Source organism: Drosophila santomea, chromosome 2L (genome assembly GCF_016746245.2).
Source record: "Drosophila santomea strain STO CAGO 1482 chromosome 2L, Prin_Dsan_1.1, whole genome shotgun sequence".
Classification (NCBI taxonomy): Eukaryota; Metazoa; Arthropoda; class Insecta; order Diptera; family Drosophilidae; genus Drosophila; species Drosophila santomea.
In genome coordinates, this window is record NC_053016.2 from 27,532,272 (window position 1) to 27,547,354 (window position 15,083).

At 50.9% G+C, this 15,083-nt stretch overlaps 2 protein-coding genes across 2 annotated transcripts; one reads left to right on the plus strand and one right to left on the minus strand.

The window, feature by feature from the left end:
• The first annotated feature begins 278 nt into the window (after positions 1 to 278).
• LOC122756520 lies at positions 279 to 4,097 on the plus strand. Its single transcript, XM_044006343.1, has 3 exons — positions 279 to 2,593; positions 2,691 to 3,098; positions 3,294 to 4,097. Exons 1-3 carry the CDS (start codon positions 521 to 523, stop codon positions 4,095 to 4,097), a joined length of 3,285 nt encoding a protein of 1,094 aa, XP_043862278.1. The 5' UTR covers positions 279 to 520.
• A 2,031-nt stretch (positions 4,098 to 6,128) lies between these two features.
• LOC122756521 lies at positions 6,129 to 9,513 on the minus strand. Its single transcript, XM_044006344.1, has 4 exons — positions 9,361 to 9,513; positions 9,111 to 9,270; positions 6,679 to 9,027; positions 6,129 to 6,238 (listed from the first exon to the last, which is right to left on the minus strand). Exons 1-4 carry the CDS (start codon positions 9,511 to 9,513, stop codon positions 6,129 to 6,131), a joined length of 2,772 nt encoding a protein of 923 aa, XP_043862279.1.
• Between the last annotated feature and the right edge of the window lie 5,570 nt (positions 9,514 to 15,083).

Below are 15,083 nucleotides of genomic sequence, written 5' to 3' on the forward strand. Positions count from 1 at the left end.
CGAAGGTGGCAGACCAGGTCAGGCAGAGGAAGCAGCGGCATGGCGAATGCTTCAAAGATTACATGGTGGACATGCAGACCCTAATGCGGCCCTTGGGGATGTCCCACAAAGAGATCCTGGAGAGGATAAGGGAGAACAGCACTCCGGCTCTACGGATGTTTGTCCGCCCATACGAGTGCCGAAACCTGGATGCTCTGATGGTCCTGGCCGACGAATTCGAGGAACTGGACTCCCAGAGGGAGCGGTTCGAATCAGAGCGAACCCAAAGAGCCCGCCACCAGCGGGATTTCCAAAGAGGGGAACAGCACACGGTGTGCAGAAGGTGCCAAGAGGAGCCCACAGGACCGTCGAGGCACGAGACGAACGGGCGAGGACCAGACCCGGCGCGGCGGGGGTTTGTGCTAAACCCAGCGCAAGCCTGCCATAGGTGCGGAAGCCAGGAGCACTGGATGCGGGAGTGTCGGAACCGACCGATCACATTTTGCTGGTCGTGCGGGCGAATCGGCCGGAAGACCGCAGAATGCTGCCCAAGATCGGGAAACGCCACGCGACCCCAGCCTCAGAGGGGCAACCAGGGTTCGCAAGGTGCTGCCCCTCAAAATTAATGGGCAAGCTGAAGGCGGAAGAAAGACAACTGTCCGCCACAGTGCTCATAAACGGAATGGAAGTTAAGGCCACGATGGACACCGGAGCCACAGCAAGCTTTATTAGCGAAGAGTTGGCGGACAGGTTGCGGGCAGTGGGAGAGGTCGTAGCCACGAGAAGAGAGGTGCGGATGGCTGATGGACGGTTCGAGGAGGTCACATCGCTGCTCGAAGTAGACGTAGGACTGGGAGAGAGGACCGTAAGAATGCAACTGCTAATCCTCCACAACATCATCGACGCGCTAGTACTGGGATGGGATTTCCTAACGAAAGTTGGAGCCAGGATAGCATGCGCGGGTCTGAGCGCAACGATACCGGCGGGACAGCTGGTGCGAAGCAATGCACGCGAGAAGCTGTCAGTGGCAGTAGTGGAAAGGACGACCGACTTTGCGGAGGAAGATATAGACGGCTTCCTGAAGGCAGAGCTAGCAGATTTGGGAAGAGTCCAAGGGACGTCAACGGTGGCGGTGCACAGAATCACGATGAAAGACGATCAACCGGTCAAACAGAGCTACTACTCGAAGAACCCGAAGATGCAGGTGGAGATCAACGCCAAGGTCGACGAGTTGCTACAAAAGGGGTGCATCGAGCCGTCTAGGAGCCCGTACAGCTCTCCCATAGTGATGGTGAAAAAGAAGACGGGTCAGTGGCGCTTGTGTGTGGATTTCCGCCAAATAAACGCAAAGTCCGTGAAGGATGCGTACCCGATGCCAATGATCAACTACATTCTGGATCAACTAAGGGAGGCGAAATACATAAGCAGTCTGGATTTGAAGGACGGGTACTGGCAGATTCCGTTGGCAGCAGCAAGTCGGCAATATACGGCATTTACGGTGCCGGGAAAGGGCCTGTTCCAATGGAAAGTAATGCCGTTCGGACTGCACTCCGCATCGGCAACGTTCCAGCGGGCGTTGGACCAGGTGATAGGACCAGAGATGATGCCACACGCATTTGCGTACCAGGACGACATAATTGTGATCGGACGGACACTACAAGAGCACAAGCGTAACCTGAAGGAGGTGTTCCGGAGGCTGAGGGCGGCAAACCTGAAAGTTAACGCAGATAAGTGCAAGTTCTTTCGAAAGGAGCTACAATACCTGGGCCACCGGGTGACGGATCAGGGCATCGGAACGGATCCGGAGAAGGTAGCGGCAATAGCTCAGCTAAAGCCCCCGGGAAACGTTAAGGAACTGCGACAGTATCTAGGAGTGGCGTCGTGGTACAGACGTTTTGTACCGGATTTTGCAACGTTGGTACAACCACTTAACGCACTCCTAAAGAAACAAGCAAAATGGGAATGGACTGACGCCCACCAAGAAGCATTCGAGGCCGTCAAAACTAGGTTGGTCGCCGACCCGATCCTGGCATGCCCCGACTTCACACGGACGTTCGTGCTACAGACGGACGCCAGCGACTACGGGCTGGGCGCTATCCTCACACAGCACTCCGAGCAAGGCGAGCGGGTGATATCCTACTCCAGCAGATCGCTGAACGGAGCGGAGAAAAATTATTCTGCAACAGAGAAGGAATGTTTAGCTATAGTGTGGGCTGTCAGGAAATTAAGACCATACCTGGAGGGCTACCATTTCAAAGTGATAACGGATCACATGGCCCTGAAGTGGCTGAACAGCATCGAGAGTCCGTCCGGAAGGATCGCGAGATGGGCATTGGAGCTCCAACAATACGACTTCGAGATTGCGTACAGAAAGGGCCAGCTGAACATCGTCGCGGACGCCCTATCGAGGCAGCCGCTGCAGGAAACGAGTCGCAGGATAACGGAAGAAGGGCAACCGGACGAACAGCAGGAGTGCAAGTGGATAGATGGGATGCGGAGGAAGATGAAGCAGGAGCCCCAAAAGTACCCGGACTACCTGGAAGAGGCCGGCCAATTGTATAGGCACATTCCGCACCGGGCAGGACACGAGGATGTGGTGTCATGGAAGCTGTGTGTACCAACCAGGGAGAGACAGCGCGTCATGGCCGAGAACCACGACATGCCGACGGCGGGACACCTGGGAAGTCGGAAGACTATGACCCCCGGTCCAGGAGGACACGGAGGAGGTGCCCGACACGGAGCTGTCGGAGGACGAGGCGATGGAGGCGAATCACGAAGAGCCCGTGGATTGCGTGTCCCTCTCCTCAGAGAGCGAGGAGGACGACGGGGGTGAGACCGTCACCCCGGTGGTATCCTCGGAGGAGGACGAAGGAGGCCGGAGAGCGAAGGCGAGGATGGCCTACCGCAGCGTGCGGCGGGCGACACAGGGCCACGGGCGGATTCGGCTGGGAGAGGCGATGCCGTCGAAGGACCCGCGGGAGGTGCGCGAGTTCGCGGAGGCACGGATCGCCACGCTGCGGCGGTTCGAGCGGATGGTGGTGGAGCGGAAGGCAGCCGCCGCCAAGGCCGCGTGGGAAAAACGCCTGTCGGAGTGGCAAGAGGAGGAGGAGGCATTGTGGGTGCCCCACGCACCGTCGTTGCCACCACGGCAGCCGCCGTTGCCACCGACACCACCGCCGCCGTCGCAGCCGCCACCGCCACCAACAACGCAGCAGCAGCAGGAGCAGCCGCAGCCGCCGACGCCGGAGCCGCAGCACCCGGAGATGCCGCAGCCACCGACGCCGCAGCCACAGCCGCCACCGGCGCAGTCACAGCCGCCACCGCCGCCACCGGCGCAGTCACAGCCACCGACGCAGCAGCAGCCGCAGCCGCCGACACCGGAGCCGCAGCACCCGGGGATGCCGCAGCCACCGACGCCGCAACCGCAGCCGCCGTTGCCGCCGACGCCACCACCGGCGCAGCCGCAGCCACCACCGCCACCACGCACGCCAACACCGCCGCCAGCACCACCGACGCCGCCGCCGCCGCGCACGCCGACGCCGCCACCCCAGGATGAGGAGGGGCCCCGGTGCGAGCGGCAGCAGTCCTGGGAAGTGGACCAGGCGCACGTCGCGCAGACGCTGCGCACGATCGGCCTGGGCGGCCGCCGGTGGCACCAGCAAACGGTGACCTGGACATGGCCCGCACCGCAGGAGGACACGCCGGAGGCCCGCGTGTGGGAGGAGGTGGGCGCGGTCGGATGGAGGCCGGTGGAGAAGCGGGCGCGCGACCCGCAAGTTCGCGCACGGGTAGAGGTCGGAGACGCGGGAGAGAACCCGGAGAAGGGTCCGTGGGTGTGGCCCGTACCACCACCACCGAAGCTCGCGCGGCAGGAGTCGTGCCCCGAGGCAAGACCGCCACCGCAGCGACCATGCCTCCGCAGGCAGCAGTCGCTGGGCGGGAAGCCCTGGAAGGAGCTCGAGCGCGCGGAGTGGCCACCCAGAGTGGTCGAGGAGGCCGAGGCCCAGGCGAGAAGAAGCCACAAGGACCGCTGGGCCAAGCTGTTCGTGCTGGACGGCCAGCGGTTCCGGCTGAAGGTGCGTCGCGGCGGGGCCATTCAGGTGTACGTACCCCAATAAAAAAACGAAACGAAAACGACATAATGAGAGTTGTGGGTCAGGGGAGGGTAAGGGCACTTTGTTGCTCACAGTAAAAAAATAGGTGCGAGTCATCTGCAGCAGCCAACAGGCACGCGGGCCAGCAATCGGACGCGGGGCCAGGCACGCGGGCCAGCAATCGGACGCGGGGCCAGGCACGCGGGCCGGCAAATCGACGCGAGGCTGCCGCAGGCGCGGAGACGGCATGCTGGCCTCCAAGGCGCTTGGGTCCAGGGGCAGCCGCCCGGAGCATGGAGGGGCGATCATCGGGGTCCCTGCCAAAGGGCCTCCAGGGCGCCTGTGTCCAGGGCCAGCAACCCTGGAGCATCAAGGGCCATCATATCGTGTGGGAGGAGCTAAAACAAAAAAGGAGAGGATGAGTAAATATGGCGGTTTTTACAATAAATTCCGTAAACTTACCTCCATTGAGCTGCAACTCCGAAATCCACGTGCTTGGAGAAAATCGGGATGGGGGCGCTACGATAATAGCGGTCGATCGATAGTGAGATCGATAGGGAACAAAAATACTGGATATTAAATTGATTTTCAACACGCTGTCACACTATTGACAGCAATCGGCACGACATCGGAACATCGGAACAGGAAGTGGCAACGCCGGTCGCCAATATCGATAACTCGATCGCGCAATCAGCGATGGGACAACATCGGTAGGAGTCGGAGGTGGCAACGCCGGTCGCCAACATCGATAAGTCGATCATGGTGAGTATCGGTGGAGTTGCCAGGGATGCGAAGCGACGAAGAGGCGGCAAATTTAAATGCGGAGCTGGTGACAAGAAGCAGACGGCAACAGGTACAGGAGGCTGGAGAAGGGCGCAAAGATCAAGATGCCGAGTCGAGACGTCGAACGACAGGGTCTACTAGGCTGAGGCTGCCGGGCTGAGATCAAGGAGGCGCAGTCGACGTGAGGAGAATGGAACGGTGAGGATCAAGATGCCACGTCGAGATGCTCGAATACGCTGAGACGTAAGGCTGCGATCAGGAAGGCGCAAGGAGGTTCAAGATGCCAAGTCAAGACGCTGAACGACGGGGTCTAATAAGCTGCGACTGCCAGGCTGAGAACAAAGGGCGCAGGGTCGACGAGAGGTGATTGAGGAAGTTGCCCATGCAAGGAGACACCGAAGCAGAGGACCGCCGGAAGCAGCATTCTTTTGAAATCTTCCGAAGAAAGGGGGAGATGTGAGGAGTCTTAAAACTCCCCACAAATCCGGGTGTAGGAGATCGGCATAGCAACAGCGAAGACGGCTGGAATGCGAGAGGAGCCAAGGGCGGTCAGGTCGAACGGTAAATAATGGACCTTGGACCCCGGCAAAGCGGAGAGACCGTGAATTAACGGTACCGCGCTGGACCTTGGACTCGAACCCGCCAAGGGCGTAGAGGTCATACGGTAACGGTGCGGACTTTGGACAGGCACAAAGAGGACGCACCGTGAACTAACGGGACATGTTTGGACCTTGTACCCGAGCGAGCCGTGTGCAAAACGGGAAATAACGGGATTCCCGCAGCCGATATAAGGGACGGCGCCGGCGCAGCTCGGGACAGTCAAGAAGAAGTACGCGAGAGCCTTACAGCCATACGGACAGTCAAGAAGAAGTACGCGAGAGCCTTACAGCCATACGGAAAGCGAAGAAGTACGCGAAGAGTCGATACCGAGTGACAGTGAAACGACGGGAACACAAGTGCGTCAAGCGGGCATCCAGAGTGGATCGCCGCACGTGAAGATCAGCGAAGGACGAGCGAAAACAAGGACCTAGCGTGGTCAGAAAGGGACAGTGGAGTCAGTGGTCGCAACGGTGGTTCGGAGGGAAGCGCTAGCTTAACTCGTGGACGATACACCCTGCCCCATAACATCCTAAGCCCCGGTCGAGCCCGCAGGCTATCCTTCGGCGAGGACCTAGCGTAGTCAGAAAGGGACAGTGGAGTCAGTGGTCGCAACGGTGGTTCGGAGGGGAGCACTAGCTTAACTCGTGGACGATACACCCTGCCCATAACATCCTAAGCCCCAGGCGAGCCGGTAAGGATCCCCGTCGGCAGCGACGCAGGCGTACGACGGAAGGACGACGAGGGAGCAACGACGTGCATCCAGCGGCGAGGATCACCGAATCCTGGTCAACAAGTGACGATAAATAAAAGTGGTTAAATCTGAGAATCTGTCTTCTTCTTGGTCGGGCAATCACACAAATCATAAATTTGGTGGGACGAACAAACAAAATCTCTGAGCTAGCCGTTGCATTTCGTAGCGAGCCGAAATAAGAAAAACAGTTCGTTACACGCGACAGTCTACAGTCATAGGGGAGAATAATCGGATGACGTTCATCATATTGCAGGGTTTTGGAGGCAGTGAGACGGCCGCACGGCCTTAAAAGGCCGTGTTGGTCAATGAACGGGAACAAATTCACCAAAGGACTTGACACTGGAAGAGGCCTTTTCTCGGTCAAATGCTGAAGCTCTTGGCCATATGCTCTGCGCTGCGCAATGGAGGTCAGAGTTCGTTCTGCCTCCCGGATCTCTTCACTTGTAGGGCGTGAATTGGGCAAGAACGAACCTTTGCGGCAGCGTTTAAGGAAGCGTTGAACATAGACCAGAACTCGCAGGGCCTTGTCCAATTTGGAGAAACGTTCGAGAAAGTCGATGGACGGGGCCTTGACAAAATGCACTTTGACCGCGCGCTGTTCTAGTTCTGTCACTGGAAGAGTGTCGCTTTGTGCTGGCCATAGCTCTCGTGGCCCTTGCAGCCACTCTGGTCCGTGCCACCAGAGATGGTTTTCTGCCAATTCATGTAGGGATACGCCTCGACTGGCTAGATCGGCGGAATTTTGTTCTGAGCGAACGTGTGCCCAACAGTCGACTGGCGTCGCCTGCGTGATCTTGGCAACTCTGTTGGCCACAAATGTGGTCCAGTTGCACGCAGGCTTTCGTAGCCAGGCTAAGACGATTGTGGAATCTGTCCAGCAGCGGATATCTGAATTGGCGGAGGGCATGTGCGGAAGGATTGCTGTCACCATTTCGGTTAACCGCACGGCACCACAGAGCTCTAGCCGAGGAAGGGAGACGGTTTTTACCGGGGCCACTCGTGTTTTGGCTGTAAGCAGGCGAGTCAGGATCCTTTGCCCCATCTCGACGCGGATGTATATAGCCGCTCCATAGGCTCTCTGAGACGCGTCACAGAAACCGTGGTGCTCTATGATCACCTCAGGCTGGTACCAGATCCATCTCGGAACGCGGATCTGGTTGAGGTCGGAATACTCGTCTAAAAACGATTGCCACCGCTGACTCATTTCAGTGGGAAGCTTATCGTCCCAGCCTAAGTTCTGCAACCAAATCTCCTGCATGAACATTTTTGAACGGATTATGAACGGCGCGAGCCACCCGGCAGGATCGAACAACCTAGCGATTTGGGACAAAACTTCTCGCTTTGTATAGGAGGGTTCCACAACTATTTCGGGGGGAACGAAATAGAATTCGTCGGACTTTGCCCTCCACCGAATACCGAGCGTCTTGGCCGTGCTTTCGGCATCGATGTCGAGGAACTCGCTATGAAGGAGGTGTTCGGCCGGGACGTCTTTAAGGACGCTTTTGTTGTTCGAGGTCCACTTTCTTAGCGGAAACCCGGAGGCACTTAGGGCTGCTTGCAACTCTCGAATCGAACTTTGGGCTTCGTTTACGGAATTCGCCCCTGCCAGAACGTCGTCGACGTACATGTGCTGCTGGATGATGCGGCTGGCATTTGGAAATGGCACTTGGATATCCTCTGCCAGCTGTTGCAAGACTCGAATGGCGAGGAAGGGGGCGCAGTTGACCCCGAAGATAACTGTTTTTAGTTCAAAGTCGCGGATATCTCCTTCCTTGTTTCGGAACAGAAACGGGGTATGTTTTGGCTCGACCCAGATCTGACGATACATTTTCGTAATGTCTGCACTGAAGGCGTATTGAAAATAACGCCATTTCAGGACCTGGATCGTTAGATCGGATTGTAGGACTGGACCAGCATGAAGGATATCATTTAAGCTGGTCCCATTTGCCGACGGACTTGAAGCGTTGAATACAACGCGAAGCTTTGTAGTGGTGCTTTCGGGCTTAACTACCGCGTGATGAGAAAGATGATACGAGGGAGAATTGTGAGTCGGCGGAACTTCTTTCATATGACCCAGATCCAGGTACTCCTGGATCACGCTGTCATATTGCTCTTTTAAGGGAAAGTCTCTTTTTAAACGATTTTCGCTTCTAAGGAACTGAGCTAACGCAATGGACCTTGAATATCCTAAATCGGATCCGGTATTCTCGGGGTCCCGGAACGGGAGCGTCACCACGTACCTTCCGCTTGCGTCTTTTGTTGTTGTTTGGAGGAAGTTCCTTTCACAATAGGAGTCCGACTCTTTTACCATCTTTACTGGTAGATCCTCCACCTCCCAGAACTTGCTGAGAAGCGTGTCGAGCGAATCAGGGTCGCCTATTTGGTGCACCTGGGTCGTGAAGGATGCGACCCGTTTCGGCTTACCCTTGGAAATCGGCCCCGTTAGCACCCACCCGAAAATAGTTTCTTGGCCCAGGAGCGAGCCGCAAATATTTTGTTGGGTGCCATCCATCATTATGGATGGTAGAATGTCAGCCCCGATCAGTACATCAATTTGAGAGCTCTCAAAAAAGGTAGGATCTGCCCAGCGGAGTGCGGGCAGGTCCTTCAAAGAATTCCGAGGGATCGGATAGGAGGGCAGTTTGCCTGAGAGCTCCGGAAGGACGTACGCTTCAGTGTCTAACTGTAGACCTGGCTTAGTCGGAGAGCGAATCCCGAAGTGACACAGCTTCGAGGATTTCGCGGAGACCGAATGATTTAACCCGGAGACTTGGGTCTGGGTGTTGCGGAATGGCAACTTGATGAGGTTGAACAGGAGTTCTGAAATGAACGTCGCCTCGGATCCCGAGTCAATTAAGGCTCAGTAGGACGGCTGAAGTGCTGGACGCGAAAAAAGTTTGCACCGCTGAGGTGCTTGCCGATGCATTTCTGCTGGAGGGTCTCGGAGGTTGCTGTGTAGGGGGCGAGGTTGAGGAACTCGCATTTTCGGAATTTGGGGGGCTGCGATGCAGCAGCGTATGGTGCCTGCCCTGTGTGTGCTTGTGCAGTCACGTAGCTGGTGACCTCTGGCAAAACAATTCAGACATAGCTGCTTCTTATATAGCCGGAGCGCGAGTCAACAGACATTTGAAGAAAACGCGGGCACAATTTTACCGGATGGTTCTCCTTAGAACATAAGTCACACCCTTTCTGTTTGGTGCTGACCTTTGTCTCGAAGGATTGAAGCCTTTTTGGAACTGCCTGAGTCGGTTTCATATCTTCGATGGCTTCCAATGTCCGATACCTTTCGCTCAGGAAGGCATTCATTTCTTCCCAAGCTGGGATCTCGGATTTGGCAGTTAGCGACTGTTCCCATAAGGACAGGGTCTGCTTGGGCAGTTTGCTCGCGCAAAGGAAAACCAAGAGACAATCCCAGTTTTCTGTGGATACCTGGGAATGCGCTAGTGCTGTTAAACACAACTGAATCGTGGATTGTAGCTCTTTTAGAGCATGACCAGATTCTGGCGAAATTGAACTCAAGTTAAAAAGGAGCTTGAGCTGGCTGTTGACTAAAAGTCGCTTGTTTTGGAACCGATCTCGAAGCGCCTCCCACGCCGAAGCAAAACCATCATTCGTGAGAGGAGATTTCGCCACGATGGCTTTTGCTTCGCCACTTGTTTTCGTAAGGAGATGGAATAGCTTCTCGACCAGAGTCAGCCTGGGGTTGTTTACGTAAATGGCCGTGAATAGGTCCCGGAAAGTGGGCCATCGGAGGTAGTCGCCATCGAAGACTTCCGTGTCGCATGGAGGTAAGCGGCAGCCGGACGAAATTAGCGGCTGAGAGGGTGCTTGCGCGACTTGAGGCGTTGCTCTGTCGATTGTTTCGCCAATTTGTGCTGCACATGACTCGTATACTGAGTAGCAGTAGTCAGGACTCTCGGATTTTCTCGATAGAGAAAACTCACTAGACGCTCGCGTCACTGGTCGGGAGATGACAATCCTAGGAGTTGTCTTCGAACTGGTCGATGGCAAAACCTTTGCTTTCGGAGTGGGAGTCGCGGTTTTGACCCTGGGACTAACGGACTTGGGTGCTGGCTTACCGCGAGTGGATAGCGGATTGCGGGTTGAACTTTTGTTCTTTTCCAGGTGAGGGTGTCTTTTTCTTGTCTCCCTCTAGGGGCATGCTCAGCTATGCCCTAGGAGAAGGAAGTCAAGAAGGCCTGCACGCCGCAAAAAATGTGGAATTGAAAAAGAACCAGATACAGAAGGCACCAAAATCTGGATGGACAAAGAATCCCGTCGGAATTCGAGAGAAAGTTGCAATTGGGATCTGGAGATTGGAGCACGAAAGGGGAACAAAAATCCAAATTTTTGTGAAATAAGGCCCCAATAGATCTTCAATCAACTCGAAAAAGCTTAAATGAAGCACAATATAGTTAAAATTCAGTGTGAAAAATAGATAGGAGGATTCACAAAAAAACAGCTAGAGTGAAGTCCACAAGAAGATATAGCTATATTGGAGTCTAGAAAAACAATAGCTCAAATTTATAAAAAAAAAAGCTATGAATTGCAATTTCTAGAAAAATAGCTAAGAAATAGCTACCAGCTGGAGTCTGGATAATAGCCAATGATTTATAAAAAAACGCTACCGACTGGAAATCCCGAAAAAAAATAGCTAATATATAGAAAATAGCTATAAATTTGAATTTATGGAAAAATAGCTACCAGATGGAGTCTGGAAAATAGCCAATGATTTATACAAAATCGCTACCGATTGGAAATCCCGAAAAAAAATAGCTAATATATAGAAAATAGCTATAAATTTGAATTTATGAAAAAATAGCTAAAAAATAGCTACCAGTAGAGTTCGGATGATAGCTAATAATTTATAAAAAATCGCTACCGACTGGAAATCCCGAAAAAAATAGCTAATATATAGAAAATAGCTATAAATTTGAATTTATGGAAAAATAGCTAAAAAATAGCTACCAGTAGAGTTCGGATGATAGCTAATAATTTATAGAAAAATAGCTACCGGATTTAGGACCACACCGAAAAATCGCGACAAACGGATGCGAAACATAAACACCAAAAAAAACCAACAAGCACGCCAAAAAGCCAAGTTGGGAGGCTGATAAATTTGGGTGCAATAATTATTTTAATTTAGGAACCAGAAATAGGAGCCAGAAATAGCTTGTAAAAAATTATTATTTGGCTTAAATAATTATTAAATAATCGGGTCAGTTTTTTCTTAAATTTTGTCGTCGGACTTATTTATTTTATTTTATGTTTCGATTCTAGGATATTCTCTCGTCGCTATGCGCCGGTTTTTTGTCAGGGCAATAAAGAACAAAGAGGAGACGAAAGAACTTGCACTTGGCAAGCCTATGTAAGTCGCGTCTGTGTGTATGTATGTATGTATTATTTGGAGTTTAATAGGGGACTTGCAATATGTATTTATGTATGGAGAAACATATATATGTAATGTAATATCGGAAGAAAAAAGTCAGGTTTTATTTTATTCTGTGTGTCGAGATTTGTGTTTTATTTTGAGCCAAGAGATAAAATTTATTCTCAGTTCGGTTTCGATATAATTTATTATTATACCCGTTACTCGTAGAGTAAAAGGGTATGCTAGATTCGTTGAAAAGTATGTAACAGGCAGAAGGAAGCGTTTCCGGCCATATGAAGTATATATATTCTTGATCAGGATCAGTAGCCGAGTCGATCTGGCCATGTCCGTCTGTCCGTCCGTCTGTCTGTCCGTCTGTCCGTCTGTCCGTCTGGCCGTCTGTCCGTCTGTCCGTATGAACGTCGAGATCTCAGGAACTACAAAAGCTAGAAAGTTGAGATTGACTATACAGACTCCAGGGACATAGACGCAGCGCAAGTTGGTCGATTCAGGTTGCCACGCCCACTCTAACGCCCACAAACCGTCCAAAACTGCCACGCCCACATTTTTGAAAAATGTTTTGATATTTTTTCATTTTTGTATTGGTCTTGTAAATTTCTATCGATTTGCAAAAAAAACTTTTTGCCACGCCCACTCTAACGCCCACAAACCGCCCAAAGCTGCCACGCCCACACTTTTGAAAAATGTTTTGATATATTTTCATTTTTGTATTAGTCTTGTAAATTTCTATCTATTTGCCAAAAAACTTTTGGCCACGCCCACTCTAACGCCCACAAACCGCCAAAAACTGTCCTTCGCACTTACACTAGCTGAGTAACGGGTATCAGATAGTCGGGGAACTCGACTATAGCGTTCTCTCTTGTTTTTGGTAATATATTTTATTTGTGTATTAAATTGGTTAAATTTATGGACTGATTCTTATATATGTATGTAGATGTAAATTTTATTGGATTATATGTATGTCAATGGATATGTATGGGTATGTATATTTATGGGTATATGTATGAATATATGTATATGTATATTTGATTTAATTTAGTTGAATTTGTGGTTTGTATTTTATTGAGGCAAAAAACAGCAGTTAAGCAACGGACGATAATAATGAATTTTGGACAGTGTTTTTAAAAAAATGTATATATATATATGTATATGCGCTTGGATACCAGCGGATCACCGTGAGACGAATTAGGGGGCCGGTATTGGCAAAGTGCTTGTTTATGCACTTAAAAAAAAAGAATCACGGTGGCTGGGCGCATGTACTTATATATTTTCACTTTTTTTCACTTTTCACTTGATGGATGGACGGAAAGAATAAACGCCGTTGGAAAAACGAAAATGGCGGATTTAAAGCCGTACTTATCTTGATTTTTCCGCAAGGAGCGCTGGCAGGATCAGGATGTGTCGCGGACTCGAAGGACCATGAAATGGAGTGGGCGGAATTAGTTGTTGTTGCGGCTGCTGCTGCTAATTCCAGAAATTAAACGCGCGGGATCGACTTCACTTTGGTACTTTATTATCGCACTTGTAAATTAAGACTAACTTAAAACTAACATTGGGAATACCGCGGGACCGCGGAGTGGTGAGTACAAGCATTGGCCGCTTACACTGCCGCTCAACTGTTTGCGCCCTTCTGGCGTGAACAGTCAGGAATTAAGCGAGTGCGTAGCGCGACACTTTAGTATTAGGTATACTTTAATTAATTAATCGAATAAGGGATGATACACGGAGTAAAGTAAGAATAAGTTTTAATCGATGGTAGCGTTTTTGCCGCTCGTTGCAATCACGTCCGCTTCTATCGCTGGTTCTCTCTCGACTCTCTCATGGCATTCCCTTTTTATAGTGTGTACATATGGAACTTATAAGGATGCCTCCAGGTTGAGTTTTAATTGGAGTGTGACACATCTGTGGTATACCGCTCCTCAAGTTCCGACATAGTTCGATCTCGCAAACCCATCTAGATTGACGATCACGGATTTCGATTCCTGAAACGCGTTCCGTAGTTCTTCCACCTGCTCCAGACGATTTTTTAAATAAATTCTCGATTCGATTGCGAAATTCTGCAACGTCGATTTAAAGGCTTGGTACCGATTTGCCTGCAAATTAACTAATTCCACCAAACTCGAAGCCTCTGAATAAGATTTCATACTGAAGGTTGTAAACTCACACTAAGCGCAACTTACTAACCCAAATTATAATGTAATAAGAACAAGAGAGAACGCTATAGTCGAGTTCCCCGACTATCTGATACCCGTTACTCAGCTAGTGGAAGTGCGAAGGAGTGTCTTCAACTCTTCAACAGTTTTTGGCGGTTTGTGGGCGCGGAAAAATTTTTTATTTGCAAATCGATAGAAATTTACAAGACTAATACAAAAATGAAAAATATCAAAACATTTTTCAAAAGTGTGGGCGTGGCAGCTTTGGGCGGCTTGTGGCCGTTAGAGTGGGCGTGGCAAAAAGTGTTTTTGCTAATCGACAGAAATTTACAAGACCAATACAAAAATGAAAAAATATCAAAACATTTTTCAAAAGTGTGGGCGTGGCAGTTTTGTGCGGTTTGTGGGCATTAGAGTGGGCGTGGCAACATGAATCGACAAACTGGCGCTGCGTCCATGTCTCTGGAGTCTGTATGCTTAATCTCAACTTTCTAGCTTTTGTAGTTCCTGAGATCTCAGCGTTCATACGGACGGACAGACGGACATGGCCAAATCGACTCGGCTATTGATCCTGATCAAGAATATATATACTTTATATGGTCGGAAACGCTTCCTTCTGCCTGTTACATACTTTTCTAGTATACCCTTTTACTCTACGAGTAACGGGTATAAAAATTCGGTAAATTCTTGTCCCAGCATCCACCCACAAGAAGCTGCCAAAACAGAAGAGAGCGTCGCAAAGTTCCACGACCTGTAGCTCATGCGCCTATGTATCGCCGTCATTCCTTTCCGCGGGAACAAGTGAAGAAGAAGAGCTCTAAAATTTTAAACCGCCTTAGCTGCGATTATGTATCGCAGTCTTCTTTTCAGACAATTCGCCGAGTCGATTTGCAAACCTAACGCGGACGCGATCTAACGTTTTCTATTTACTTACAATAAACTGTGAAATTTAAACTTTTACACTTGCAGGTTGCCCTCATGAACCACTAACAACAGTTGTGTCCCCGAACAAGAGGTCATTGTAAGAGGGGTTCCCAGGCAAGAGTAAACACAGGTCGAATATATTTAGACGTTTTAATTATTCACTTATTTACTTTAAATTATGGTCTTGTACAGGCGTGTGTGTGTGTAGGTAAAATAGATAGCTCGTTTCACCGAATGCGGGCGTTCAGCGGCGTTCGCAAATTCAGACTGATTCTTTTTCTCTCATCCGTTCTCTATCTCTTCTTCGTATGCACTGCCCAGAAACGAGCGAGCGAGTAAAAGCTGCCAACTTTTTTTTTTTCGAACTTATTGCGTTATTTATTGGATCTTCTCTTATTATGAGACTA